Source organism: Mycteria americana, chromosome 1, assembly GCF_035582795.1.
Source record: "Mycteria americana isolate JAX WOST 10 ecotype Jacksonville Zoo and Gardens chromosome 1, USCA_MyAme_1.0, whole genome shotgun sequence".
Classification (NCBI taxonomy): Eukaryota; Metazoa; Chordata; class Aves; order Ciconiiformes; family Ciconiidae; genus Mycteria; species Mycteria americana.
The window spans coordinates 29,938,118-29,965,731 of record NC_134365.1 but is presented as its reverse complement, the minus strand read 5'-3'; the positions used below and the strand labels follow the sequence as shown (position 1 = coordinate 29,965,731).

General features: G+C 39.7%; 1 protein-coding gene across 1 annotated transcript; it reads right to left on the bottom strand.

Moving 5' to 3' along the window:
- On the bottom strand, positions 1-27,614 carry PPP1R3A (protein phosphatase 1 regulatory subunit 3A). The gene is made up of 4 exons (XM_075493707.1): positions 26,798-27,614; positions 5,893-5,951; positions 5,648-5,784; positions 1-3,408 (listed from the first exon to the last, which is right to left on the bottom strand). The coding sequence occupies exons 1-4, from the start codon at positions 27,589-27,591 to the stop codon at positions 859-861; spliced, it is 3,540 nt and encodes a 1,179-aa protein (XP_075349822.1). The 5' UTR covers positions 27,592-27,614; the 3' UTR covers positions 1-858.

Genomic DNA, 27,614 nt, shown 5'->3' with positions numbered 1-27,614 from the left:
TGTAAAATTTATTTAATGCTTTATAGCTATGCTCAAGCAACACTGATGAAAAAATGTCATTCAAAGGCCTTGTCTGGAATAACACTTAGTCCACTGAAATTCTCAGTCATGTTACACAGTCCTCATTTACAAAAACCAAAAACATTCGTGCATGTGAGTGAACAGTAGGAGGCCTGTGGCTGTGGCCTTCAATCTCTTCGGGGTGGAAACAGCACATCTATTCTGCTACGCAGTTACATCCTGAAAGTTACATGATGTTACTGAAGTCAAAGCCTTACATTTTTCAAACAGGGGTACCACTGGAGCTCTAAGTCAAAACAATGAAATAAAAATTTGGAAAAAATATTAACCTATCAACGGATGTCATATTTCCTAGAGCATTGACTAATTACACTAGCAGGTTATCAACTGCAATGTCAGTACCAAAATACTGAGTTAGTTTTTATACCGTTCCTTGTGTTGTTATGTACTACACAAAGCCTTAGAAAAAACTCCCAGAAAAGTATGAAGCTTTACTGCAAAAGAAATTAATGCAAGAAAATGGTGTTTTTAAGTGCTAAAGAGATATGAAGCATTGCTTCTTCATATCCTGCTAAGGAGCAACAGCTGTACTTCATTTTAACTTGATGTGCTTCAGAACTCATATTCATATAGGTATTTAATGATCCAAACATAATGGTCCTATATAGTATAATTACTTATATGAAGGCTCAACTTCATATGTAATCTTTTAAAAAAGATGCTTCAGTGGAAAACTTGCTTTGGTTCTAACAAAGAATAAGCTCTTTAACAGTGAAAATGCTTTGGAGGGGCTGGAGGCTATTGACCATGGATCTTGAGCACAGTTGACAATCAGTGTTATTCCTTCTTGGCAGACTCCTTGTTTCTTCCTCCTTCGCAGTATAGCCAATACAAGGAGAACAGGTAGAGTGCAAGACAAACCATCAAATCATAGTGGTAGAGTGTTGCAGCAAATAAAAGAAAGAAGAAGAAATAAAAGATTTTGCAAGCAATATGTTTTAAACCTGGAGACTCACTAGGTAACTTAAGTGCTTCACTCTTCTGGTTAGAAATATCTGCAGAATCAGAAATGCGCTGGCTTTCCTTCTGTGAGTCATCAAGCCAGTTTAGCGTTTTCCCCTCAGTTATTAAACGGTCAGATTGAGAGCCTGTCCCTCCAACTTCTTCGGTAGGCTTACTAATTAAAACCTCTGGCCTCGATGACTTCTCTTGTTTGAACCCTGCTTGATGGAAACATTGACCTATATTCCTTCCTCTTCCTTCTCTAGAAATCACTATGTCTGAAGTGGAAGGTACTTCTTTTTTTTCAGCTTCAGGAGAGAGGTTTTTATTAATACATGTCATTTCATTCGGTAGACTTAAATCGTACCCTGACTCAGCAGTAACCTTGTCTATGACTTTGAATTCAAAGTGTCTATACAGATGCTCCATATCTCCTGCCACAGCGGACCCTTCAGGAGATGTCACCGAAGAGCTTTTATAATGGTAACTGGGCACAGCATTTGTACCAGAAGGTGGCATTTTTGTTTCAGCTTCAGCACGTAAATAGGAAAGGGCACCAACAAGGCTGTCTTCCCTACAGAGCGCTTCTGCTTCCTCGCTGTATAGATGTTTCTGGGCACTCGGGGGACATTTAGATACTTCTGAATATAAACCCTGCTGCAAATCTTCTGTCTTTCCTGTAGCAGAAGCCTTTACTGCTTCTTCTACAGGTAGAATATTGCCGATGTCTGGTTGTGCTTTGGCACGTTTTTCCCTGCTATTGCATACAGACATCGTTTCTCCTTGCAGTGTTTCATGTACGCGTGCATTATAAATATCTAAAACTGATTCCTTTTCAAATTCGGTGTCATATAATACACCCACTGTGTTGAGTTGACAAAGAGCATAATGTGAACCATCATTTCTCCCTTCATGTGTATCAAACGCTGTTTCCTTTTCCTCTGTGGGCCTGTCACTTAGTGCAGTCTCTTGAGGTAGCTTAGCAATTACCGCTTTTTCACTGGCAGACATTTTTTCTGGAGCACTTTCTGATGTTGTTTTAATTATATAAGCTGTACCTGCCTCTGCTTCCTCTGTAATACCCTGCTCGGAGACAGAAGACTTTTCACAACTCTCTGCCTCCTGGCAGGTAAACAGCTCCTTTGTGGAAGCCATACTGCGAGGCCCTGCGTTCCCCCTCGCTCCCCACCAGCCCTCGCTACCCGATTCTTGCCACAACTCTTCTGCAGGGTTCGCTTTGCTTTCCTTTCCTATCAGTCTTCCTTTATTTGTGTTGTCGGACTTTCCTCTGTCTTTTAACCTCGTGAATCCCCTGTGTTCCCGAGTGTCTTCAGCTCTCCTTTCGTCCCCCGGCGAGGATGCCGGGGGACCTGCCTCTGCAGGCCTGGGTGCCTCTTTGTTGTCTTCGGCTGGCAGAGGAGTTGCGTTCAACGCTTTGGCGGCGTGTTTTCTATACGACTTGAAAGGCTTGGGTGCTTCCTCCTCACCGATTAGGGCTAAGTCTGCTACTTCGATGACTTTCTTCTCCTTCCCTGCACCAGTGTTATAGTTCTTTCCTGACATTTCACCAACTCCTTTTTTTTGCGTATATTGGCTTTTTGTGGAATCTATTGAGACATCAGCATGTGCAAAAGTGTCGGCATATAAATCTCCTCTTAAATGTACCTGAACTTTGCTTTCAATCATCTTGATTTTTCCTTCATTTTTGTCAGCGTCTGACAACAATGAATCCCGAGTTTGGTGAGACATTTGCGGCGCCTGGTGCTCCGGAGCTGGATTAGCATTGCCATCCAGCGTTCCTGCTATGCATGCATTTAATTGCATGGATTCATCATGCTCTGGAGAAATGGTTTCTGGTCTCATTTCACAGGCCCCTTTCAAGGTATCAGCAGCATCCTCACTGATGAATAACCTCTCCATCATCTTACTTCCCGAGGCACTATCTGTCTCACCTTTTGAAATATCTGTGTGGCTTTCTCCTTGTCGGCTTGAGACAGTAGCCGTAATATCGATAGCCTCATTCTGCTTTGTCCCAGGAAAACATTTTTCCAATAAAAGGCTTTCGCTGGTACCGGTGTGTTCCAAAGACCACTCACCACTGTTTACCAAGCCAGCAATGACTTCCTTCCCTGATGGCTGACTATTATAATCTCTGAGGGAATACTGAACTTTATCTTTTAATTCTCCTCCTATCTCTTGTGAAGTGTTTTCTGATGAGGAACTGATAGGCACCGGGTGCCTTAGCAAGTCACTGCTTCTTTCTATACAGGTTAGCCTTTTCTCCAGTCTTTCAGTTTCACTTGGAAAATTAACTGGTTCTGTTGGGTATAAATTCCTTTCATCTCTGGAAGAGGTACCTCTAGCTCCTGTGAAGTGCTGATTTACCTGAAACAATAGAATAGAAAAGAATGATCAAAAAGCACTTTGCAAAAATATGCCAAATAAAGGAGGCAGGATTTCGTTATGGAAAGTTTTGTTTTCAGTAACAAAGCTTTTATGGAAACGTGTTCCAAACGATTTGCAAAATTTGCATTGTATGTATTTTTTAACATAGGTAATGAGCTTTATGGAGGTGCTGAAAGGAGCAGGAAATAAAATAGCATTCAGAACCCTCTCTCTTTATTCATGAGTTCAGTAAGCTGCTAGTGCATTTTATACAAATTAAATCTGAAGAGAATATGCCCTTAAAGGGAGGCTAATTCATTCTCTATACATTCGGTTCTAGGTTTGGAGAGAGGGAGGCGTGGGGCGAGGGGGGAGGATTGGCGCTTAAATGAGGGCATTGATACAGTACATCAAAGCCTGGTAATGTACAGTATTGTCCAGTAAAACAAAGACACATTTCACACTGACAAATACTGTAAGGATTATCTCTGCTTCATTTCTCTCAGGGACCATTTTATAGGCTTCAAACCAGACTGTTTTTAGACAATCTGGTAAGACATGAGTTGGAAATGAGATTAGCGAAGTAAAAGGCCAGAAACTAATCACTCTCCCTCCTAGCTTCCAAATATCATATTGTATTATTCAGCCATGCCTGCTTGTCATTGCACTCTCTTCTCACTTTAGCATAGCCACAGTGATAGCACTAGCTGATCAATTAGAGGCTAGCTTCTTGGGCACCCCTTTATGCATTTGCACTTGCTGTAGATACCCCCATTACAGTTTCTCTTATTAATATGTTTTCTGCAAAGCCTCTGCAAACTATTAATAGTAAAACGTCACTCAAAGAAAAGTGAGGGAGCTAATGTCTCTGCAAATTCTGTTTTAATGACCCTCTGCCAACCAGTGCTCAAGTGTATTTGAGTTCTTCGGTGATGCCAACTGTCAGGATTTAACAGTGAGATGCCTGTGTTTTTTTCCCCTCCTCATAACTGACATTTGCATGATCTCAATAATTATATGCAAATCTTACGATTTCCCCTTCTTCTCACATAAGGCTCATGCTACTTGTCAACTGCACAGCTGTCTTGTGAGCCAATGCCTGTGCATTTCAAAGATTTGGTTGTATTTCCATCTATTATAAGCCTTCATTGTTTAATTCATTAAAGAGCTCATAGCGCAAATTAACATCTAAATTATAGTCCCCCCTTCATTTATTGTATGGACAATCCTGGCAATTGATAAACAAACAGTTATATTTGATCCTGCTTTTTGTAACAAGGTGGACTGAGAACAACAGGGGATTTTAGAGGTCCTCCTTTTTATGTTTCACCATAAAAAAAAAAAAAAGAGACGTTGACTTTCAGGCAGTGAAAGGTCCCACAATAGGCAACAATTTTCAACTTTTTTTAAGTAAAAGACAAGAGAAATTTATATTCAAATAAGAGGAATTTATTCTCTCTCTATCAATAAGAAAGAAAAAAGACTGGTTCTCATCTTCCTCTCCTGTCTGATTCAGCATTCACATTTTCACAGGTGATAGCTATTATAATCTATGATTATGAATCTATGCACCCAAATGATATGAGCTGAGAACAGACACTGAGAATAATAGATTGCTGTACGTGTCTCATTTATTGCCATTTTTTCTTTCATACTGAAAAATGCAAGCCAAACCACACACACACATGCACACACACGCACACACACAAATCCAAATAGATTGAATGTTCACTGAGTGTGAAATTTATTATAAAAAATTTAATGTCAAATACTGATATAGAAAAATCTGCTAATATAAATATATATATTTATTTTGCTCATATAGCATGTTACATAGTTATCCTTTGATAAACCCCAAAAGCAAACAGTACCATAAATATAAGAATTTTACCAAATATAAAGCATTTATTTAAGAATATTCCCATCCTAGAGACTAGGAGGGGAGATTTTTGAAATGCTACTCTTCTAATTCCTTCAAACTGTTGTTTAGAGCCTCTGGTAAAGAAGTAAAAGAGAGAAGTCATTAATTTAAGACCAGAAAAAGTTGCTGCACTATACTGAAACCAAAGCACCTTCTATTGTTGAGTCAGTTAGAGATTCAATGAAAGTACAGACCAAGGCTTTACATTTGTAAATTAGTACATCAGTCAGCTCTGTTAAAAGGGGGCATTTCACCAGCTTTGAAGCGTAAATGGATTCATATCATTTAATACTGTAGATATAATTGTAGAACACTTACCAGCAACTCTAATTCTTTTTCATCATCTTCGTGATCACCCTGGTTGTATTCTGCATTTTTATCTTTTATATTTTCATTAGCTGGTTTGGTGTCTTTGTCTTCTGCTTGTGAATAAACAATCTCTGGGACGTTTGTGTCTGAAGAGTTAACAAAAACATACTTGAATAATTTCCATGAGGTTGTTTGTTACACTATTTTTTAATTAACGTGCAGTAAGGAAGAACTAATTAAACCGGGTGTTGTACCTGAAGTCCTTGAATTATTCCATGTGTCATCGTCAGACGTTGCCAATATTTCTTCTTTGCTGTTAAACAAAAAGAAACTTCCTGTCTTATTCTGCAAAAATTATTGTTCTAATTCCTCTTAGACTCAGCTATAAAGACCGCTAGTTAATTACATAAAATTTTGAATGCTCTTTGAAGTTCTGAAAATAACAGGTTTATAAAATGTAGCTTTTTCTGAGTGACCTGGTATTAAGTCTTGGTCAAAGAAAGAATTGGCCAAGAAAATGAAAATGTGTTGACCTTCAGATTACATTGCAAAGCTGATGGGTTTTCCCAGGCCTTTTCTGAGAAAGCAGCACAAAGGTGATTAGATGGGTCAGTGACAGGAGAGCGTGACTTTGGGGTCAGGCAAGGGTCTGGAAGGATATATGTGTTCAGGAGACTGGGGCTCTCTCTTGCTTGTATTTTTCAAATATTTGTATGTATACAGAGATCACTGGAAAAAGACATCTTTGTTACCTGAAATAAATCAAAAGATTCTCCCTGCGTGCATACAGTATAAATCCTGTTGCTAAGCTATGCCTGGCTGGCAGGAATGAATTCTGCTTCCCTGCAGCCGGTGCAATTTTTGCTGTTGCTTTGCTGGCTGTGAAAACAAAGGCCAGGTCCAACACGACAAACACCTACAGGGAGATGCTGAGTGCCTGCAGTCCTCATCAATATCAATGCAAAGTGATAGCAGTTTGAATTGCGTGCTTATAGGGATGTAACCTTTAGTGGGAAAGGGAAAAAAAATGTAAAAAGAACGTCACTTATGTAAAATGTAAATTATTATATCACTCTTAATGACTTCTCTATGAGGAGCAATTTTTTTCTGTAGGTCTTAATTTATGCGTTTTTCAACCAGCCATCCACCTCTGTTACTGAAAATTACTTTCTAATTTTCAAATATTAATCTTTTCCCCTTCTATTTTCTCCTAGCATCTTTCATTTGAATTGATATAACATTAACTCTGCCACCTAAATGCTTAATTCAGAAGGAGGATGCTAAATTTATACTCTGTTAAAAGAACCTAGACATCGACTGTCACCAACTTTTTAAAATCCAGCCTTTATAGGCATTGCCAGACTAAAGCAGATGGAAGATCCTGCCAGCCTAGCATCTGATCTCTGACATTGGCCACCATCAGAAACTTCAGGGGAAGACGTAAAGTTCTTGTAGGAAAATACTTGGAGTAATTTGCACTGCCCCATTAAATTTCCTCTTGGCCTTTTGTTGTTAGAAGCTGTCCTTGAAGCACAAGATTTAACAGAACTCTCTCAACAGTTCTTTTCACCATTAATTGCAATAATGCTGAACATTCTTGCTATCCATATGAATGTCATGTCACTCTTGAATTCTGACACATGCATAGCCTCCGCACATTTCTCACTCTCCTACTCACACCGAGTTGTACTTTCCCCTGCCAGCAGTTGCTATAATCTGCATTTCATCCTGAAAAGGCTGGCAGAGCCAGGCCCTTATTTTCAGTAGATCTGTGGGGGTTTTAAGGTAAATCATTACTGCTTATTATTTATACATGATTAGTCTTTTCTTTTTTTACTGTTCAAATGCTTGTCTCAGTGTTATGTTTAGTTCCCAGTTTTCTTCTGCCCTTTTGCATCTTTTTCACCCACCTGCTTCCATAAGCCGAGACACTGTGTAGGTTGGGGCTTAACCGTGAGACAGATGCATTAAAGCATTTAGGTGCTAACAGGGTGTCTGCAAAAGGCCCGAATTAGGAGCCAAGACATGTATAGCGCATGAGCTGAGTCAGTCACCCCAAAATAATGATCCCAAAACCACATGGGCACAGCAGGGAACCTTCTACTGCTATCCAGCGGGAAAAAAGGGTGTCTCAAAGCTTTCTTTGAACGTAGCTGGCTACCTGCAGCGTTCAGCCATGTGGATGCAACTCTCGGGAAGCAAGGATGGCATCCTTTGCTGCTAGAAGGGGCCCTCATCTACTTCTTAAAGGAATGGAGTTTGACACGTTTTTTTCTTTCAAGAAGCATTCCCAGAAGAAGGAGAGGTGTTCATGCCCGCATCTGACATAATAGCCTACTGGCAGCCAGAGCTCGCATCCAAGCTGCAATGGCACTTTCAGCTTCTGTCACCCTGATGAGATTAAAAACCCCACTGCACATACTTCTAAAAAATACCCAAATTACCAGGATGCAGACCATCTGGGGAGAAACTGGAGGGCAGATTTGCCTACTGCTCTTGAAGCTGGATGTACAAGCAGGATGCTTACTCTTTAGCTTACTCTTCATTCCTGGGAGAAAAGAGGAACTGGATTCTGTCTCCTGTTCCTTGTGTTCCCTATCCAGTGATTATTTTTGGTTTTGATTAACAACTTTTCGGTGTAAAATATAGACACAGTCTTTAAATAAGTATACTAAGGAGGAGTACCTATTTTCTGAACCTTTAAACGAACAAGTATAAAGCTGCTTCAAGCTGGATGCTTATGGGCATGTGCCAGGATGGGGTTTACCTTATCTAGCCTTAATTTTCTAAGCACCTATGCTCAGGCAGTCGTGTACATCATCCCTATCATCATCAGTGAGAGGTTAACACTTCCGAAGGGACGTTTGTTCCCTCTGTCATGGACGTCACGAGTGAGATGGAGTGACATATCCTTCGAAGGAGCTTCTCTGCCTCTGGAAGAGACTGACCATAAAGGGAACCTACAGGCTGGAAACGTAAGTTTTAGATAACTGAAATTAGCTGAGTGAATCTTGCCTTGTAACTCTAAATTCAAACTGGAACGTAGCTATTGAGTTTTAGTGGCTGGGGCTGTAACACACAGTGTGTGACCTGAGCTCCTCTGTTTTACTTTTGTTGTGATTAGACTTGAATTTGTCCTTAACTCTTGTTCTCGTAGCATCTGGAGCCTTGGTCCACAAGTTTCTTTTCACAACTGCAACATAGGTAATAAATAGTCTCACAGCCTGGATCCACACTGCAGGGCTTGTAACATAACTTCTTGCATGTTGCACTGAATTTTATAAAGATTGCTGGTTTATAGCCCATTATTTGTGCACACCTGTGCTGCAAATACCCGAGTACAGGGAAAGTCAGTGTATATTTTCCTTATTTTACTTCTACATCAGAAATATCTGTCCTCATATAATTATTCTAGTGGGAAATCTAAAATTAACCTGAATTGAGGATATTGATACTGCAGTCTTTGAGGGTCACAAGGAGCATAAAACAATAGTCATTTAACAGCACTACTTCAATCTAAGAAGTGGTATGAAGATGCTGAGACTACGCGTGCATACAACTACAGAACAATCTCAAACATATATGTACACCCTAAAGACTGAAATACTTCCCAAAAGCCAATAAAAATTAGCCCCTTCATCAAACAGTGGCAATTAGAAGGTGTTTGTCTAGTTCGTAAGCTTTTTGACTGTTTTTTCTCCATATTTCTCTGAAAAGTTCCTAGCTCACTATCAGAATTCCATGAGCAGATTTTTAAATTATAATATTAATTAAGTTTTTGTTTTCTAAATTAATTATCTCACTGTGTTGTGGAGGGTGGTCTAAATGTGCCTACCTTGTGTAGTGAGAGACACAAAACTTGTGTTCTGTTTAGAAATGTTTAATTTTATTTTTAAGTGATCCAGGCATTCTGACAACAATATGAGCTAGAAAAATCCATTATATCAGCTGATGCAGTTCCCCTCCAACATAAGTACCTGTATACCTGCAGAATCTCAGTTGCTTTTTCTCCTTCAGCTGAATGGGGGCGCATCTTCATAAAGTACATCAGGAACTTAAGAATTTCTACCAGCTTCAAAAAAAATACTTATGCTCATATGATTCATTCTTGATGGAATTATCATTCACTTGGACTGAGTGATAAAAAGAAAGCAGGAATGAAAACAGGTTATCACTATAATTTTGCATTTAGAAAGAACAAATGGGAAGTTCAGGGACTAGTTAGTAGGACTGAGAAGACTGAAAAGTTGATGGACATTATGTGAAGGAGTTCAGAAGTCCCAAAATTATGTGGAATTGGCATCCCAAACAGAGAAAAAATGTTAAACTTGAAGCCTAAAAATGTGAGGAGTAGATAGACAACATATAAGTGATGAGGAAAAAAAATTAATTAGCCAATAAACAATATTGCTTTGACTTCAGAAAGGGCTGGGATAAAGCAAGACATGTCAAGGCTTTGGACTTAGTCTTTTTAAGTTAAATTGGGATTTTTTTTATAAGTGAGGTTTGATTAAGATTTCAGAAAATCTATGTATAACCCCACAATCAAAAGACTTCTCATAAACTTTTCTACCACAACACTAGTAGTAGGGAAGAATCTTATAGGAACAGAGATCTTACAGGGCATAACTGATAGGAGCAGAGATTTAGAAAATTATATTATTTCATCCAGTCTGGGAGCAGAACTTGGTGTTTAAATATGCTCCAATTAAGAGGAGCAGATAATCTCCAATCCAAAATACTGAGAGACCCAACAGAGGAAATCACACATTGGTTTAAAATCTTTGGTATTCAAATATATCAAATTGGTCCTGATACTACTGTAACAGTATCAGAAGAGTAGGAAGAGTAGTATCTGTATTTAGGAAAAAGAAGAGAAGTAGTGTCAGGGCAACTACAGGCCCAGGTGTCCTCAAAAAGTTTTCACAATAGATTTAGGACAAAACTTAAATGAGAGAATAAATACAGATGAATGGAAAACGGCATAAAAATGCCAGACTCACCTGATAATTTCTGTCTTTGATAAGATTACTATATTTCCCTTGTCTAAAAATCAGTTATCTAATCTATCTGGGCTTCATTAAAGCATTTGTTGTGCAGCCACACGGGAAATTTATTAATTAAACTGGAGAAGAGGGAGTTGAGTAAAAGAGCTGGGTGGTGGCAGAGGGGCTTGGTGCCAAGCGGAGCTGGCAGACGTCGCTGGGGAATTGGAGAGGACCGGTCGTGTGATCAGACTTACTCAGTCATGTTATTACAGACCAAGGCACAAAAAGTCAAAGTTAAATTAAATCCGTGGCAGATAGGAAGTTGGGAGACATCATCAACACAGAGGAGGATTGAAAGAAATGGGTGGCCTGGAGGATCAGAATAATAGTTATGGGATGAAATTCAAAATTATAAAGTGCCAGGTTATACATTTAGGGACTAGAAAGAGTTTCTGCCACAAAATGAGAGCTCAGAAATTGGAAGAAAGAGCTGAACAAGAAAAATCTGAGTTTGTTTTTGGCAGAAAACATTTCCAAGCCACCAGTGCAAGATGGCCGTGGCAACAAGGCAAACAGAGTTCTGCAGTAATGTGTCAGAGAAGTAGATTTCCAAGGAATATTCATGTCGTGGCACCAGGCACTTGTAAGAACTCCTCTGGAACATTTGTATACGATGTTCAAGAGAGATTAATTCAAACTGGAACAGGTGCAGAAGAGGACTACGAGAAGACCGTCTGGATGAAAAATCTATACTAACCGAGGAGATAAATTGAGTATTTCTATTTTCAGCCTAGCAAAATGAAGTCTGAGAAGAGAAATAAATGCCCTCTATTAATATAGCAAAGGGGTAAACACTGAGAAGGCAGAAAAGGTATTAAGCAGCAAGACTCTGTTAATGTATTTATAGAAAGAGTTCACAAAAACATTTGTTGTGGAAACTTAAAAGAAGATCTGTAAGTGTTAGGAAAGTATATCCTGTAATTTTTCAGTGCAAATACCGGGCACAAGAAACTGAGAAGGTCTCGGTATGGAAACGTGGATATATTTTTGTGAACAGGATTATGCAACACATTTCCCAAGGGATAAGACTTCATGGTCCCATAGTCCCAGTCCAGCCCTATTTCAAATGTTCCTATGCAGCTATATGCCCTGAGAGTTATGCTTTCAGGAGCACACATTTCACTGTGGAACAGCAGGTGCTTTGGTCTGGTCTGAAATAGGTTTGGGACTATAGCCAGGAGCTACTAATCTCTTCATAATGGGTGAGGTTGTTATAGCTTGTCGTGGTTTTAATTCATACACCAATATTTGGCAGAAGTTGTGTCTGTATGTTTGTATAACCTGCAGCACCGTTCACATTGTTCAGTGTTATATCCACTTATGCTGGATCTTAATACCTAAATCACAAGATATTTATTTTACAGAATGTGGGAAAAGGCTAAAATTGTTGGAGTACAGACTATGGAAAGATGAAAATGTACCTGTAAAACTCTTGAAATTAATGCAACCTGAAGAATTTTATACTATCTCATATTTAAAATAAAATGTGGGAATATATTAGTCTGAAATTTAAAGAGGTATGGGGATGTTAAAGTATTTAAAGAATATATTTCTCAAATATTTAGTTAAAAACATGTAAGAGGGAAAAAAGTTTTCAATACAATTTTATTTAAAAATCCAGATAGCCTTAGGCTCTCACAGAATCTTCTGGTTTTTACTTCAAGGTGGATTCAAAATCAAAACAATCTTCTACCCTGAAGTAGAGGTGAAGCTAAAATGTCCTCATGAAAGGAGCTGGCAAGACTGAAGTTGGTAACCAAACAGTAATTCTATTTTAATTTCAGGTCAGATTTCTAAACCTAAGAGGAGCCTAATACAGCAGCAACCTTCAATACAACTAGTGCTTTTGGATCTAGTGCCGAAAATAGGCAGCATTGCTGAAGAATGATGCCACTGGGATGTAAACAACATACAAGATCCTTGAAAAGAAGTAGTTAAATGTGTCAGCAATGTTTTACTGAGAAGCCGAAGAGCAAAAAGTAAACTAGTGCAGGTAAGTGCTCAGGTTTGAGATGTCGCAGGAGCCAAACAGGCATCCTACACAGAACTGTAACCCCACGAAGCTGGGGAGAGGAGGGGCATATGGGGAGGGAAGGGCTGGTAGTTTGGTTTGGTTATTTTTGTATCCTTAGCAGCAGATGTCATGTCAAAAGGAAGTAGAAAAGGAAATAACTACATGTATTTAAAAAAAAACAAATAAAAATTATTTTAAAGACTTTACGTGCACATTGGAAGCAGAAAGCCTGTAAAAGGTTTGGAGCAGTTGGGTTAAAAGAACATTTATGAGAAACTGAATAAAGGATTTTCCACATGTAATTCTGAACTTCAGTAGTATTGTATGCAATGTCATTCAAAACCCACGAACACACAACAAAGAAAAATTTCTAAGGAAGAAGGAATTTTGGAAAGCTGTAGGAAAGGCTGTGTATGTGTAAAGTTCTAAACAGAGCTTTAAAGTTCTATTAAACTGCTTGTAAGACACAGTAGAGTAAGAATTCAACCCTTTTTTTTTACTAACATAACCCCCCCTAAACAGTTGGCTTACTGGAAAATTACATTTAAAATATTGCTCTATTTATACTGGTCTTAAAATACCAGTGGGACAGGGGAGAAAATATTAGCAAAACCAGTTTATGGAGAGAAGAAAATGCAAGAAGGGAAAAAACACTGGCGCTATAAAAAAATTAAAAACATGAGGTTGATTCTGGTCTCATTATCATGGTGATACTACCACTGAAGATACAACCCACCCACCCTCTGGGATCTAGATCCAAATCGTGCCCTGGCCTCTCTGTCTTTGTACGACAACTCACAAAAGGGGTTCAGGAGCCGCCAAGGATCCTGGTGTGGATCTCCAAAGTGCAGACTTTGACTTTTCTTGTGAAGGGGTGTCCATAGGTAATTCTATTCTATCTCCCTCACTGAATATATGAACTAAATATTTAACAAGTAAAGATAAACTCATTCCTTGCCTCCATAAGGCTCAGTCCAAAACTCACTATAGGGACAAGTCTTCTACTGATTTAAATTGATATCCATGTTATCAGCTGTTGAAATTATAGTCTTATAATACAACCACTCTACGATTTCTTATCACTTGTGGTGCCAGCACCCTATAAATATTAGTCTCAAGCCCTGGTGCTGCCAGAGAATTCACAACCTAGCTCCAGAACAGGAGGTACAACCTTGGCTTGAAGCCACCTTCGTGCTTCCTGGGGCCTCTCTTCACTGTACCTCAGCACAAGACAGGGCTGTCAGGTGGTGTGGAGATGACAGGGAGGCTGAGGATTACCTGCCTGTGCACCACCATAAGAGGGCATATACTTTATTTCTCCTCTGGAGAATTTCTAACGCGGGAGACCGTGCCTGCTAGAGCTGTGTCAAACAGCCTCCCCACCAAGTAGCGCTTGACCTGTTATTTCTGGGTGCTTGAAAATCGAGAGGCCACAAAATGTCTTCAGCAGAACCGCATGTGGTGGGACATCTTTATGTGCAACCACCTATGGGTTGCGGAGAGAAACCATTAAGTACGTGCTCAGCTTCCCAGGAGCAGACCAGTACCATGCACAGAGGCTCCAGTGCCCAGTAGTGCCCAGCAGTGCTGGCCACACTGGAGCCAGCCAGGCTGGTGGGCAACAGGATTTGACCTCGTCCAGAGGTCTACCTGCAAACTGTACCTACCCAGGCTTTGAGCTCCCTGTGGCTGAAGAAGAGAAAGAGCCTTGATAAAGCTAAGGAGCAAAATCATTGTTATTGCAGGAACTGGTGCTTATTTCTGATTTGTTTACCTGCACATTTTGTCTAAACGAAGGCAGAATATTATTTTTATGAACGGTATGCTCTCGTTTGGAAGTGACACTAATGAATGCAAGGCCCTTTCCCCCTCTTGTTTGTACCATCAAATTAATTAGCTCTATTGTGACATCAGTATTTTTCTCAAGCAGTTCAAGGCTTGAGCATTTTCCTTTCTTTTTCTAAAGGGCATCTTCAGTGCCCTTTATCTACCATAAGAATCATGCATCACTTGTATTTTTCACAACTAATGCTGTTTATTATAAAAACTGATTGTGATGTGAAGATTGTTATACTGTGTGGCAAATTGCCCAAACAATTACTGTAAATGCATGAGCCATAAACTGTACTGCCAAGGACACTGGTAGGTTAGCTCCTATAAAAGAAACAATTAGAGTCTGAGGTGAAAATAATAGAGATGAGATGACAGTTATTGAAAAGGCAGAACATCCAGTTTAATGTTGTAAATACAGGTTTGTGGATTACACTGATGGTTTTAAAGTGTTCATGGCTTATTGAATGGAATAGAATATTACATACTTTAGGATGGGGCCATAATTATTATTCCTTTTTAATTGTGATGTCTGATGCATTTGTGAGCAGTTGTTGAGAACATCCTCACATTATACTGATTCTAGTTCTAAATTATCATCCTGCTCCAAGGTTTTTTTATTATTATTATTTTACTTTTTTAGCATTTTGTTGTTCAGGGTCTGTTCTGAACAAAGTATTTTCTCTTGAGGAACTTAGAGTGCTTAGAGGGTTACAGCAATAATTATTTCAGTTTCAGCCTACACACTTCACTGCTTTAAATCATCATTAGAGTTTCATCCCTCAGCAACTCCTGCTGAGACAGTCTTAAACTCCTAGAAACAATTAGATAAGAATAGCTTATCTTTGTAACAATTTATATATAAAGGTATTGATAAGAATTTGCTAGAAATTAAGGGAATACATTTTTTTCTTAGGAATCATCTAAATACAGAATAAGGATTTTTATGATTGCTAAAGAATTTCACTCATTCAAACCAGATTTGCAGCATATGAAGATTAGGGTGCATAAAAAAAGACATGCACCCTACAAGAAGACGTGTTGTGATAGACTATGGTAGATATGAAGAAAATACAACAAAAGTGACATTACTGCATGAGAAAATTAAACTGTCCTCTGCTCTTTTAAGATAGGATGTAGGGATAAAACCCAATGAAATAAAATTCAAATATTAGACCCTAGGGAAAGCACTAAACAACTGGACACAGAATTATGACTGGCCAAGAAGGGAGAGGTGCTGGGCACGTAAAATCAGAACTGGGGACAGTCTGCCCAGGGTTTGCGAGGAGAGGACAAAGTGAGCGGCAGAGCAAAGACGACAACCATCAAAAGGCAGTGCCAACACTGCAGCATGTGTGAGCTCTGAATTACCAAATCCATTAGTAGGGGGGAAAAAAAAAGCAGTAAAGTGTCTTTGAAAGAGAGTTGCAAGGAAACTAAGTACTCAGCTGTACCACCTTTCAGGGAAATGCTGAGTTGTTTTCAGGCTTTTACATACTGTTAAGAGAAGCTGATCTTAATGCGAGGTAGGGGCGTCGCAGCTGTGTTGGAAACCGATGGTGCTGGACCAAAGTTCAGGGAGGTGTTGGGGAGCAGAGCTCAGGAGGTGGCTGGGCTGGGGGCCTGGGCCGCTGGCTGCATCCTCAGGCTGAAATGACTGCCTCCTACAAAAACTCGAGGCAGAGTCCAGGGAACTAGACCTTAGGTAGAGCAGAAACCAACAGCTGCACAAATTACAGATAGACCAAGAAACTGCAGAGAGCGGTGTGAGCACGGCATGGAGCATTGCTGTCCGTGCTGACAACAAAGCAGAGGGCGACTGAAGCTCAGCAAGCACTGTTCCTCAGTTCTGGGCTCCTAATGCACACACCCAAATTTCTACTTACCAGATGGCTTTACCTGAAAATATGGCCAATTCCTACCTAAGAGCATTTCGGCCTCAAATGATCCCTCCTTGTGGAGATGTCACGTTATGTGTGCCTGACCCATGATGTTGCTATTGCATGTCATGTGTGTCAGTATCATTGCCTTCTGTTTATATGTTTAATTTTTTCAGGAGGTATTTAAAACATAGAAGCACAACAGAAAAATAATTTAATTTAAACAATGCAGAAAACAATAAATTACATATTTAGATTCCAAACCGATTGAGACCATACAGGAGAAGATTCAGAAATTAAAGCAAAAACTGCAAAGAAAATCAACAGCCATAAATGAATAGCTGTGTGAACATTAAGTAGAAATTACTGAATAATATTTTAAAATATTACGCTATTACAAGTGATCCTATTAGAATGAAGCTGTACATAAAAAGACGTGTACATTTAAAAGACCTGTAGATGTGGTGCTTAGGGACATGGTTTAGTGGTGGACTTGGCAGCACTAGGTTAACTTGGACTTGATGATCTTCCAGGTCTTTTCCGACCTAAACGATTCTATGATTCTATGATTCTGTAAAATCAGAGCTCTTATTACAAATCTAGGCAAGATTGATTTTCTTATATGACCTTCAACTACCAGCTGTGTTAGAGAAGGCTCAATCTAGTCCTTAGTAAACAGGTGTCACCAAACAAACAGGACTGACAGTAATTAGCTCCCTTGTTGATAGTCAGGACACAGAGGATAGAGGCATGGGGACGGAGTGACCCGCACATCATTAGGGCAGTAGGTGAGGGTATTTGCACACTGGCATGGCAATGGAGGTTTGCACTGCAGCTACCATTTTGAAACTACGCTGTGAATAGAAGACTGCATTATCAGGAGAGCCAGTGAAGACTGCATTATCAGGAGAGCCAGTCTAGCAACCTTCACAAGCATTATGCACAAAAATAGAGCCACAAAGAACCTCTACTTAAATATTTTAAATTTGAGGATGAGAATATTAATCTGTGGTATTTCCCCACCTTAAGGAAATACCCCTTAGTTTTCATCATCTCATCTAAGAAAAGGGGCTGACCCCAGAAGAGGAGAAAAGGTGGGCCTGCAAAAGGACAATAAAGGATTGTCAGTACCTTCTAAACAAGGAGAAATGGAAAGGAATTTTGGAAAGCAAAGTGGAAAAAGATGCTCTGAATAAGCGGTATATAGTATGATGATTAATAGTATCGAGGGGGACAATTGATCAAGAGAGTAGCTGTAAGGGAATTTGAGTGTTTTTTCTGAAAAGATAATTCCCAGTAGGGTTTAGGCAATGTTTGTAATAAACCTATTTTTATTAAGATTATTGGATTGGTGCTATCCAGGGGATTATATTTTCCAATTACTAATATTTTCATTTTTCAGTCTTAGTTTATGATTGAAGCAGGGACATAGGTGGCACAGAACAAAATGCATTGGCCTGGTTTGGGATGAGAATAATCATAGCCTCAAAGCAAGCAGAGTCCCAAGAAATTAGTCTTTATTTTCTAGCTCATTAAAAAAGACCTTGAGTTTTAATGGCAAAACATTCGTACAATTTTTTTAAAAATATAGATGTATATGTGTCCATTTGAAGATTTTAGTTACATACAGCCTGAACCAGGAGCCCAATAGCAATTTGGTGCCAGGCTCAAACCTTTGATATAGCCCTGTCTGTCCCTGATTCTCATGACTATAGGTACGAAGACTGCAGAAAAAACCATGAATAACAAGTCAGTTATATCTCAAATTAAGCTACAGAAACTAGGAACAGGAAGACTGAGACTTTTATCAGGGCTTTTATAACTCTGTCATGATTGTTGTACCTTATTATGATATGCACGTAACAATGTTGAAAATAAACCAGTGCAGCAGTCTTTTTACACAGCTGTTTTGTACACAGATTGGTCAGAAAATTGCATAAATCCCTCGACAGAATGGGCTAACTATTTGAGAAACAAGGAAATTCTTTAGGAAAGACTTCCCTGGACAAGGTCAGAAGATCTATTGACAGCTCCATTGTGAATTAGTAATGCAGCACCTTGCCATTGGGATACCTATCTCCAGGGCCAGGCTACTGAAAAAGAAGAAAAGATGAGTTAGGAGTCAAGTTTCCTAAGGGCTAAGCTTGGCCTGAGGTCAGAGGAGACACTTCTTATGTTGCTGTTTTGTCTGGAAGGCCCATGGTCAAATATCAAAATGGTGTTGTAGAAAGGAGTTGGGCGTAGAGCCCCTCTGTTCTTGTCTTGCTTCTTTCTCCCACTGTTTTAAAAGATGGAAGGAGAGTAAACCAAGTACCAACGGGTCTTGCACTTCTCCCAGGTTGTATCTATTTTGGATACATCTGAGAGGTAAGAGACCTTAGCCTATGTGGCACCTTGTCTTTCCCTGCATCTCATGTGGAAAAAAATAGAGAAGGAGCAGTCCCCTACTGGCATGTCAGAAGGCAGTCATTTCCTAAAGGCTGACTGCAGTATGGTGAGGCACGTATGCAAGAAGGTGACAGATGCCTTAGAGACACTGTAGATAGATAGATGGCAGTCAGGTGAGACTAAGACACAGATACCACCCCTGGGGAGGAGAACAGAATGGGTAACCACAAAAAACCTTAGCCAGTCGTTCTTGAGAGAGGACAACTATGATCTAAATCTTGGAAAGTAATTGTAAATTCAATAAGTATCTCAAGAGGATAAAGTTCCCAGGTGTTATCATGACAAGAAGATACTTTTATAACCTGTTTTCTTTCACATGCTGTCTTAGTACCACACAGCAAGAAGGCAGCAGCGTGATATGTATCAATATTTCTATCAAGAAGACCTGGAATATAACCTAGGAGACACTGGTGCAGATTTACTAGGGTAGCTGGGGAGAGAGAAAGACTGACAAACTCCCCAACCCTCTACCACAACATGAAGTGATCCAGGCTTGAACATCTTATGCTTATCGTCCAGCAGCCATAAACATTATTGCAGGGACAATTACTATGCATCAAAGCAAAATGTAAATGCAAATCCACTTGGTGCACCTAAGTGCAAGGTAAGAAAAACCTGCCAGCTTTACCTCGTTCACCTTCAGTTGTGTAGCCCAGCGCTCTTTAGGACTGCTCTTAGTAACCAGCAGTAATAAATCTTGGGTTTAGTGTCAGAGTATCGGCTGGTTCCACAGATCGGGAGAAGAGTGGAGAGACAGTCAGAAAACCAAGCCCCCCATTATGCTTTGGCGTATCAACTAATATTTTCTTGTGTGTCACTGAAGGCCTAGGGATCAAATAGCCACTTCTAACATGCTCCCACGGTATTCAAAAGTTCTTATCCCCTCCTTTGCACTAAGGCAGGGACTGCATTTTAACTTGCAAAGCATTTGTTTGGACCATTTTGTCTACCTTTTGTAACTGAGAAGATAATACACATTTTATCTTAAAGATACGATGGGCAATTGGTTCTCTGGACTTAGATTGTAGCTGAATCAATTGCTTCAATTTCAGAGCTGCAGTGCTGTGGCTGGATCATGGCTTAAAGTTCATAATCAGAATAAACAGCTCAAATGACACTGGTAGTTGAATGCATTGATTAAATATGACTCCAGTGCTCTCAGTTAATGTTTCACTGACTTTAAACATCTTTTCAGGACTAACATTTAGCCAAGTCAAGGTGAATGTAATGGAACAATTTTTTTCCAGCTGAACATTTATGAACTGTGATACCTGAACAGTGGACAGGAGACAGAGTATTGAAATGGTCATTACCAGCCTGGTTCGATTTGCAAAACAGGTATCTCACTAAACAAAAGAGTCACTGAACAATGGAATACAGGAGTTTCTTTAGCAATATATTTCTATTTGTCCTTAATCAGTGATCTGAAAGAGCATAGAAATAAGCTCTGGTCCTGTAAATATTAACATTCAAGGATAGTTTTACACAGGCAGAGTTCTACAAAGTTCAGTGAGACTCCTGATGTTCATTAAATTATTTATTGTGCCTATTGAAGGATCAAGCCAGTTGCTGCCTTAAAGACCTCTAAGAGTCAGTTGTAATAGTGTTAGAGTATTGGCATATTTAAATAAACTGATGAAATTGTAGCAACCGCAAAAAAAAATCTCACAAGTGTAAAGGCAAGCAATGCATGTATAATTACAAGTACTTACTTATCATATGGTTGAGAAATGATAGTCAGGTTACAAAGCATCAGTTTTATATGGTTTTATGCAAACAAGCGAAAAAGCTTTATAGCAACCAATATTTCCCATACATTAGAGCACAAATTTCTGTTCTATAACATTGGTGAGAGCGGTTTCTAAGGTACATCATGGGAGTGAGAAACCACTGATACTAATAAGATCCAGCTTAAATACTACGCTAGGATTGCCAGCAAAGCAACGTGTTGTTTTCATATGTTGTCCCTTAAAAGTTCAGAAGCTTATTTTAATATTTCCAGTGCAATAAATGGATGGCACATGGGTAGCACAGTTCACAATCACCACAAGCAAAAATGAGACAGTTTTTCAGTCTGCAGGTACTCTCCAATCTGGGGACCACAAGTATGGCTAGCAGGTGTCTATTTGCCTGTGCATGCCATTCTCATCCATAACTTCCACCTGTTTCTTCAGCATTTCTGTGATAGCATTCAAAACCTTATGCCATTAACTTAGATATCTATCTTTAGGGTCTTCAATGTATTTCATAATTCAAATAGTAAGTATGCCAGGATTTTGAAATATTATGATTAGACAGATAGAAAAAAGACCATTGAGCGTAGTTCCTGGCCAAGTAGGATTGTTCCCTGTAGAACATTTTTCAAGTGGTTTATCTTAACTTATTTTAAATTACTTTGGAGAGTAAGGCTGCAGCAATTTCCTTAAAAGATAACTCGAGCCGCTACTGAGAAGCATGTCCTAATACTCAGCCTCAGTTCCACAGCTTGCTTTACCCTACTTGTCTGAATAATATACTTTAGACCACCTTAAATAATTGTCCTGTGTCCCTGGTAATCACGGTCTTCAAGTACCTGGAGAAGTCTTATTTTGGTGCCAGTGCTACCTACTTCTACAACTGGCAAAGACTGGCAATGACGAGGAGGCAAGAGAAGGGCTGGGAATACTAGGTCAGACTGAACAGCAGAGGAGTGCTGCTTTTAGCTGGCTCCCTGTGAATGGATAGCTTCTCTAGCAGCTGCTCTCCTGGTAAAAACAGTGACTGCAGTCACTTCCTAATAATAGTAATAAACTTTAGTCAAATCCCATATCTGTATGCTGATCAAGGTGTAACCTGTGACTTGAGATGCCAGAAACAACCTTGAGATTAAATAGCAGTACACAAAGAAGACGTGTGTTTTAACACCTTTTCTGCTCTCCTTTTCCCTTTCCGATTATGATGTGCAATAATCAAAAGAACAAGGATTAAAAGGGAACATAATTTAAATGCCATATTTTAAATGGACCAGCTGGGAATAATACAGTTTTTCCTCATAGCAAAATATACGCAAAGCTATTTCCAAACATCTTCCTCAGAAGTCTTTGATTTTTTAATCGCATCATGCGTTTGTGGGAAAGGCCGAGAGGAGCTGATGCAGAACTGCATTTCTCGAGGCAGCCCAGGCACTGGTCTGCTGTCTGCCTCGGGAAGACTGACTGAGCACGGTGCAGTCCGGCCAGGCTGCATCTTCAGCAACTCACTTCCTTTGCCCTCCACCAGAAAGGGGACGAGACAGCAGCTGAAGAGGGGAGAGTACTCATGCACAGAAGAAATTTTCTCACTGGCAAGTGCTTTAAAACCATTCAGTATTTATGCTGCTGAAGTTGGCACTGGCGGCCCACAGGCCCAGGGTTTTTAATCTCTTCCTTCTCATGGCGCATTGTACGTAGAGCAGCTCTTGTATGAGACATCGCCCTACTTTGTGTTCTGTTTTAAAGTGGCATCTCGGAGGGAAGCGACCTGAGGTACTACCATTCAAAGACAGGTACAGTCTGGCAATTACGACAAAAAGCACAGGACCAACATCAGTTCAGAGTGATACATTTGTGGGCTCAGAGAGGTAAGAGGGGCATAACTCTACCAGTTATGATAAAAATACTAGCCTCCCCCTTCCTTGTCAGAGGGCAGGAGTCTAAATACACATTTTACCCTTTTGTAAAACAATTCTCATGCTTATCAGCCATTTTCCTTGTGCTCTTGCTCCCGCTGCTCTCTTGACAGATGGCAAAGCAGGACCAAGCACAGAAATGGGGCGCAGCCTCACCAGTGACGGGGGAAATGGTTTGCAGGTCGTTATCACTGCGCCGTGCAGCGTGATCTACAGGAGTTTGCCTCATGCAAGACAAAACCAGTCCCTGTCTGATCAGACCGATGCAGGAGCCTGGGGTCCACAACAAAATCATGTGGTCCAAACCTGAGGACCAGGAGAAATTTGTGTTCAGAATTATTATCCATGTCCCAAAAGCACAAGAGTCAAACAAAAAGAGAAAAGAGTGGAGCTGATACAATTAATTCACATTTTTCTGAATGTTTAGGTGTGTATATATATGACAGCAATCAGGGTCGTTTACTGGCAGAAGCTCTCTCTTTTCCAGTGACAGCCTTCAAATTTTAGGAGTCAATTTTTTTCCCCAAAGTATATCTATAAGTATGTGTAAGTTAAATGCACACTTCCAGATAGACCAAAAACATAAACTAATTCATTGAAATGTTATTTTTTCGAACTATATTTTGTGCCTGCTAATCTTTTCAAGATTTTTGAAAAACACAAGAATAGTCAAAATTTATGTTGGAAAGAATTTTAGCTTGGAAAAATACAGTTAGAAGCAAATACTTTATGAAACATTAAGAGAAGACTATTTGTTCATGCCTAGACATAGAAGCAAAAGCAAATGAAATGTAATGAATAGACAGGATTTTAAGTCATGTGGTTCTGAATATCCAAATCTAGACAGTTTTCAGCATTAATTATTCCAGGCAGTTTGGCTTTTCACTATCATTTCTTTAAGGTGCAACTTTTGACGGTTAAGTCCACTTTTATTTTATTTCTTCATAATGGTGTCAGAAGCCACCCTATTGCCCTCATTCACACAACTTTATCCTGGCTCATATTCTTAAGGGTAACATGATACAGTCATATTGTGTTTCCTCAGTAACTTCCTCTGAAAGTGCATATTATTCCTTTCAGTTAACTAACAACACAACTAATCCTCACTAATGACATTTAATGAGCCACACGAGTATGCCCTAGAGTGGATCAGACCCTCTGCTTAAAAAACATAATTGTTTAACAGTCCTATTTTTTAACTGAAGAGGTAAATAGCACATTTTAAGAGAAAGTATAAATATCTCAGAGCCAAGATTTTTTTAAAAAAGCTATAACAGGTTTCTAAATTTGAAATAGGGGCCTAAATAAGCGTCCTGTTAAAATATCCTTCTATTCAGATTGCTATAAAGAAATCTTTAATTTAAGATGTCCGGCTCATGGGCATGGATAGCAATATTCATTACCTGCGTATTTATTGTGTGAACCATAGGTAAAATTGTTATTGCTTCTGTGTATATCTGTTTGCATTGCTGCAGCTCCTAAGACAAGCCAGTTATGGTCCAGGACCCCCACTTTGCTAAATGTTCTATAAACATCCAGCACAGCATATAGAAATGCTGCAGAGGTTATCATCTGAACATAAAACAAGAGGTGAGAGAGAGACGGGCTGGTGGAGGAGAGCAGGGAAACAGGCAGCACTGTTCAACGTGATATGAAGGAGTCATAGCACATCAGCAGCCTCACTTTGCCAATTTTGGGGGGTTTGTTTTTCTTGTGCTTTTTTCTAGACATCAAAGCAAAGGAGTTTTAATGAGGGTCTGAAGGAGAATAATGAGGTACTTTTGCAGATGTCTGCAGGGTGTTCCTCCTCACTCAAAGGGGCAACATGTACAAAGACACTTTGAAAAACAAGTGAGCAATGGAGGTTGGCATCTTAGTTCTTTTGAAACGAAAGGCCCTGATGCTGACCTCATTTACACTGGTGAAAGCTGTAACTCCTGTGAAGTCAATGAAGTCCCTGTAGCATAAAATTGGTCCTGGATTACAATCTGCCAGAACTGTCTTTCAGAAGCCTTGGTGACCACCGAAACTGTATTCCAAAAATACCTTCAGCTCATTTTTGCATTTATTGTAAGGTCTCTTTACATCCTTCTGCCACTAAAGAGGATCTTGAAAGTGCACATTAGTTAACAGTTTGCCAAAAATCTGTAACAGATCTTAATGTAAACAAGAATCTGACCACTTTGGGTTTAATATCACAAATATACGTGTGTGTATGTGTATATAGGAACAAATATGCACATATATGTATATTACATATATATATGTATACACACAGACACACATATATACATACAGACATTCCTCTGCAGCCTGATATGGAGGGAGACAACTTTACACTTTGATTAGACACAAGATAATTTTATGTTAAGGAGTAGACATGTTATCTCCTTTCCCATTTTTTTAAAATACCTCTCTGTCTGACTTACATATAATACATTTAGCATATAGATGTAAAAGAGGATCCCCCAGAAGAAACGCTTATACGACTTATGCTAGCACTAGGTATGTCACAGGAGGCTTCAGGGAATTAAACTCTTAGGATTCCTTCGACCTCAGGTGCCCAATTGTATCTAAATTTGCAGGTCAGTCCTGAAAGCATCTGGAAGCCCAGGGCTCACTAAATTAAGACTCAGCTCTCCGTGTCCATCATCTGCTCCATGTGGGCTACCTGAACTCAGGCTGAAGTCACACTGCCTGCATATGCCTGTGGTATTTGATATCACGGCCCTTCTGCAGAGGACCTCAGGCTATCTTATTTACCCAGAATGGGCCATGTGACACTTCTTGAAGGACAGATATGACACACAGAACCAGGCACAAATGTCAGGATCTGACCATACGTCAGGTAAAGGCGTCGTTCCCTCTGCTCTGACATACCAGGATGTTCCCCTATGGAAGCATCATCGTGGTGGCCCCAGAGCTGGCCCAAGGAACACTTATCAGGAGAGCTTTGTGGACTGGCTATGAATCGGGCCTCGGGTTAGCCCTGGGGCTGCTCTTACACCGCGGTGTTGATGCAGGCACTAAGCCGTGTTGCGCACCTCTCCGCACAGGGCTGAGGTGCGATTAGGGCTGGCAGAGGCTCTCAGTGCGGCGAGTCTGGGTTTTGGGAAGGGGGGTTCTGCACAGGCGAAGGCCTGGCTGCCTCCCTTCTCCTTAAGCTCTCACCACTGCTGCAGTTTTGTTCTCCCTTCCCCACCAGTTCAGTCCAGTGGAAGAGCACCAGGGAAATCAAACAAACAGCACTGCCTTACTTGGAAAGAGTATAGGAACTAAAATCTCAACATGTATTCAGTTCTGGGATCTAAGTATTGAAAAGGATGCTGCAGGTAAAATACAGATTCGGTTCTGCAGAACTCCAGCTGATTTATAGCAAATTTGGTGAGCAAAAAATTGAGAATTAGATTTTCGCGGGCAAAATTGTTTTGCTTACAGAAAGGAGTTAAAAACAGAGTAGGAAGCCAAAAGTTACTATTTCTGAGTGTCTCTCTTTACATGGGGTTAAGTTATAAGTTAACCACTGCCCCTTTACTCTATAATTAACATAGTACTTGCCTACATTTAATTAGAATAATATACATGAGATAAATTGTATATAACTTTTTTCTTTAATATATTACCAATTCTGCCTTATAAATCATTATTCATTTCACCATTTGTGAACAGAAACATCAACCAGTGGCAGGAAAAAGGAACTATTACCCTAATATACAACTTGCAGAACAGCCCAACCGCTTGCAGAAAAGTTTGTACCAGCTATTCTAATTGCAATAGGATCCTTCCCTGAGTTATCAGCTTCCTGAACCAGCAGTGCCATTTCTGTTTCAATAATTGCATGTAGAGAATGAAATATGAAATAAATGATGTGAAAACCCAGGATTTGTTTTGCTTTTAAATTTTTTTTGACTTACCAAGGAAGTGGATGTAAAGTGTTTTAACTGTACAGCTACCTCAGTCTGAAGCAAAGCTCTCACTGATGTCAGCTCAATTTATATCTCTCAGAGATCAAAATCGGTACATAGCCCCTAATTTATAGACCCTCACACTACTTTTCAAATGAGTGGCATGCATGCCATATATTAAAACTATGATCCCAACCAGTCTGTCTGCAGAAAACTACTGGCTGGTATATATAAGAGTTTTACTGAAAACAAGTCTTGGTCCAATTTATCATTAAAAAAAACAATAGAAGAAGACAGCATGGGTGGTCTTAGCTCCAGCAAGCACACTTAGAAAGTTAGCATTAGCCAGCTATATTGTAAATTCCCAAAAGTTAAGGTGTAACCTCACCTGCTTTGTGTCGTCTTTAAGCAGCCTTTAAGATGTCTATCAGTAACCTCTTTGTGTGGTTTGTTATCCACCTTGGGCACAGTTTCTTTCTTGTGACAAATCAGCGTGTAATTTTTGTCGTCGTTGTTTGCCCAGAAGGTACCAACCGATGTCTCATAGCGTATGCAGAACTCCACCTTAGCTCCATCTTTCTGGTAAGGAGGCACCAAAGAAATCTTAAAGCAGAACTGATCAGTTTCACTACCACAAGAATTAGGCATGAACTCTGCAAGGATATCGTAATAACTGAGCCAGTTATTCAGCGTCATTCGAACATACACCAGTTTTTCAAAGGATACATTGAGGACACGTATAATGCCGTTCATACAGGTAATCCCAGGCAGGAACACAATTGACTCCAACAGTACTTTCTGCTCTCGCACTTTTTGCAAAAGTTCTTCTTGTGAAGCAGGTAACGTAAACAGTTGAGAGAAAAAATATTCCTCCTGAGGGAAAACTTCATCTTCTATGTCATCGTTTTGTCCTGTATTTGGAACTTCCCAGGTATCGAACTCTTTAACAGACACAAGATCAAACCCAAATGCATCAGCAAATGAAACTTTTCTTGCAATAGTGGTGGGGGTATCTGCCTCCTCTTCCTCTGAAGAAGCAGAACTCCGCCTTCGGGGAAGTGGAGAGAAACGATGTTTAATGTCAGGTTTAACATCTTCGTCCTCTGAAGAGAAATAATTTACAGTGGGGACTTCTAATAAGTTAGCCCTGCTAACCTGACTAGGTCCTTCAAAAGACTCCATTGGGCTCTCTGATATAAACTGAA

What these genes read in the sequence shown, in the direction of transcription:
- PPP1R3A (XM_075493707.1), bottom strand. Translation starts at nt 27,591, where the DNA reads ATGGAGTCTTTTGAAGGACCTAGTCAGGTTAGCAGGGCTAACTTATTA. An exon ending in TTAAAGACGACACAAAGCAG is followed by an intron (nt 5,952 to 26,797) that starts GTGAGGTTACAC and finishes TTTGTTTAACAG; the next exon opens with CAAAGAAGAAATATTGGCAA. An exon ending in AAAAAGAATTAGAGTTGCTG is followed by an intron (nt 3,409 to 5,647) that starts GTAAGTGTTCTA and finishes CTATTGTTTCAG; the next exon opens with GTAAATCAGCACTTCACAGG.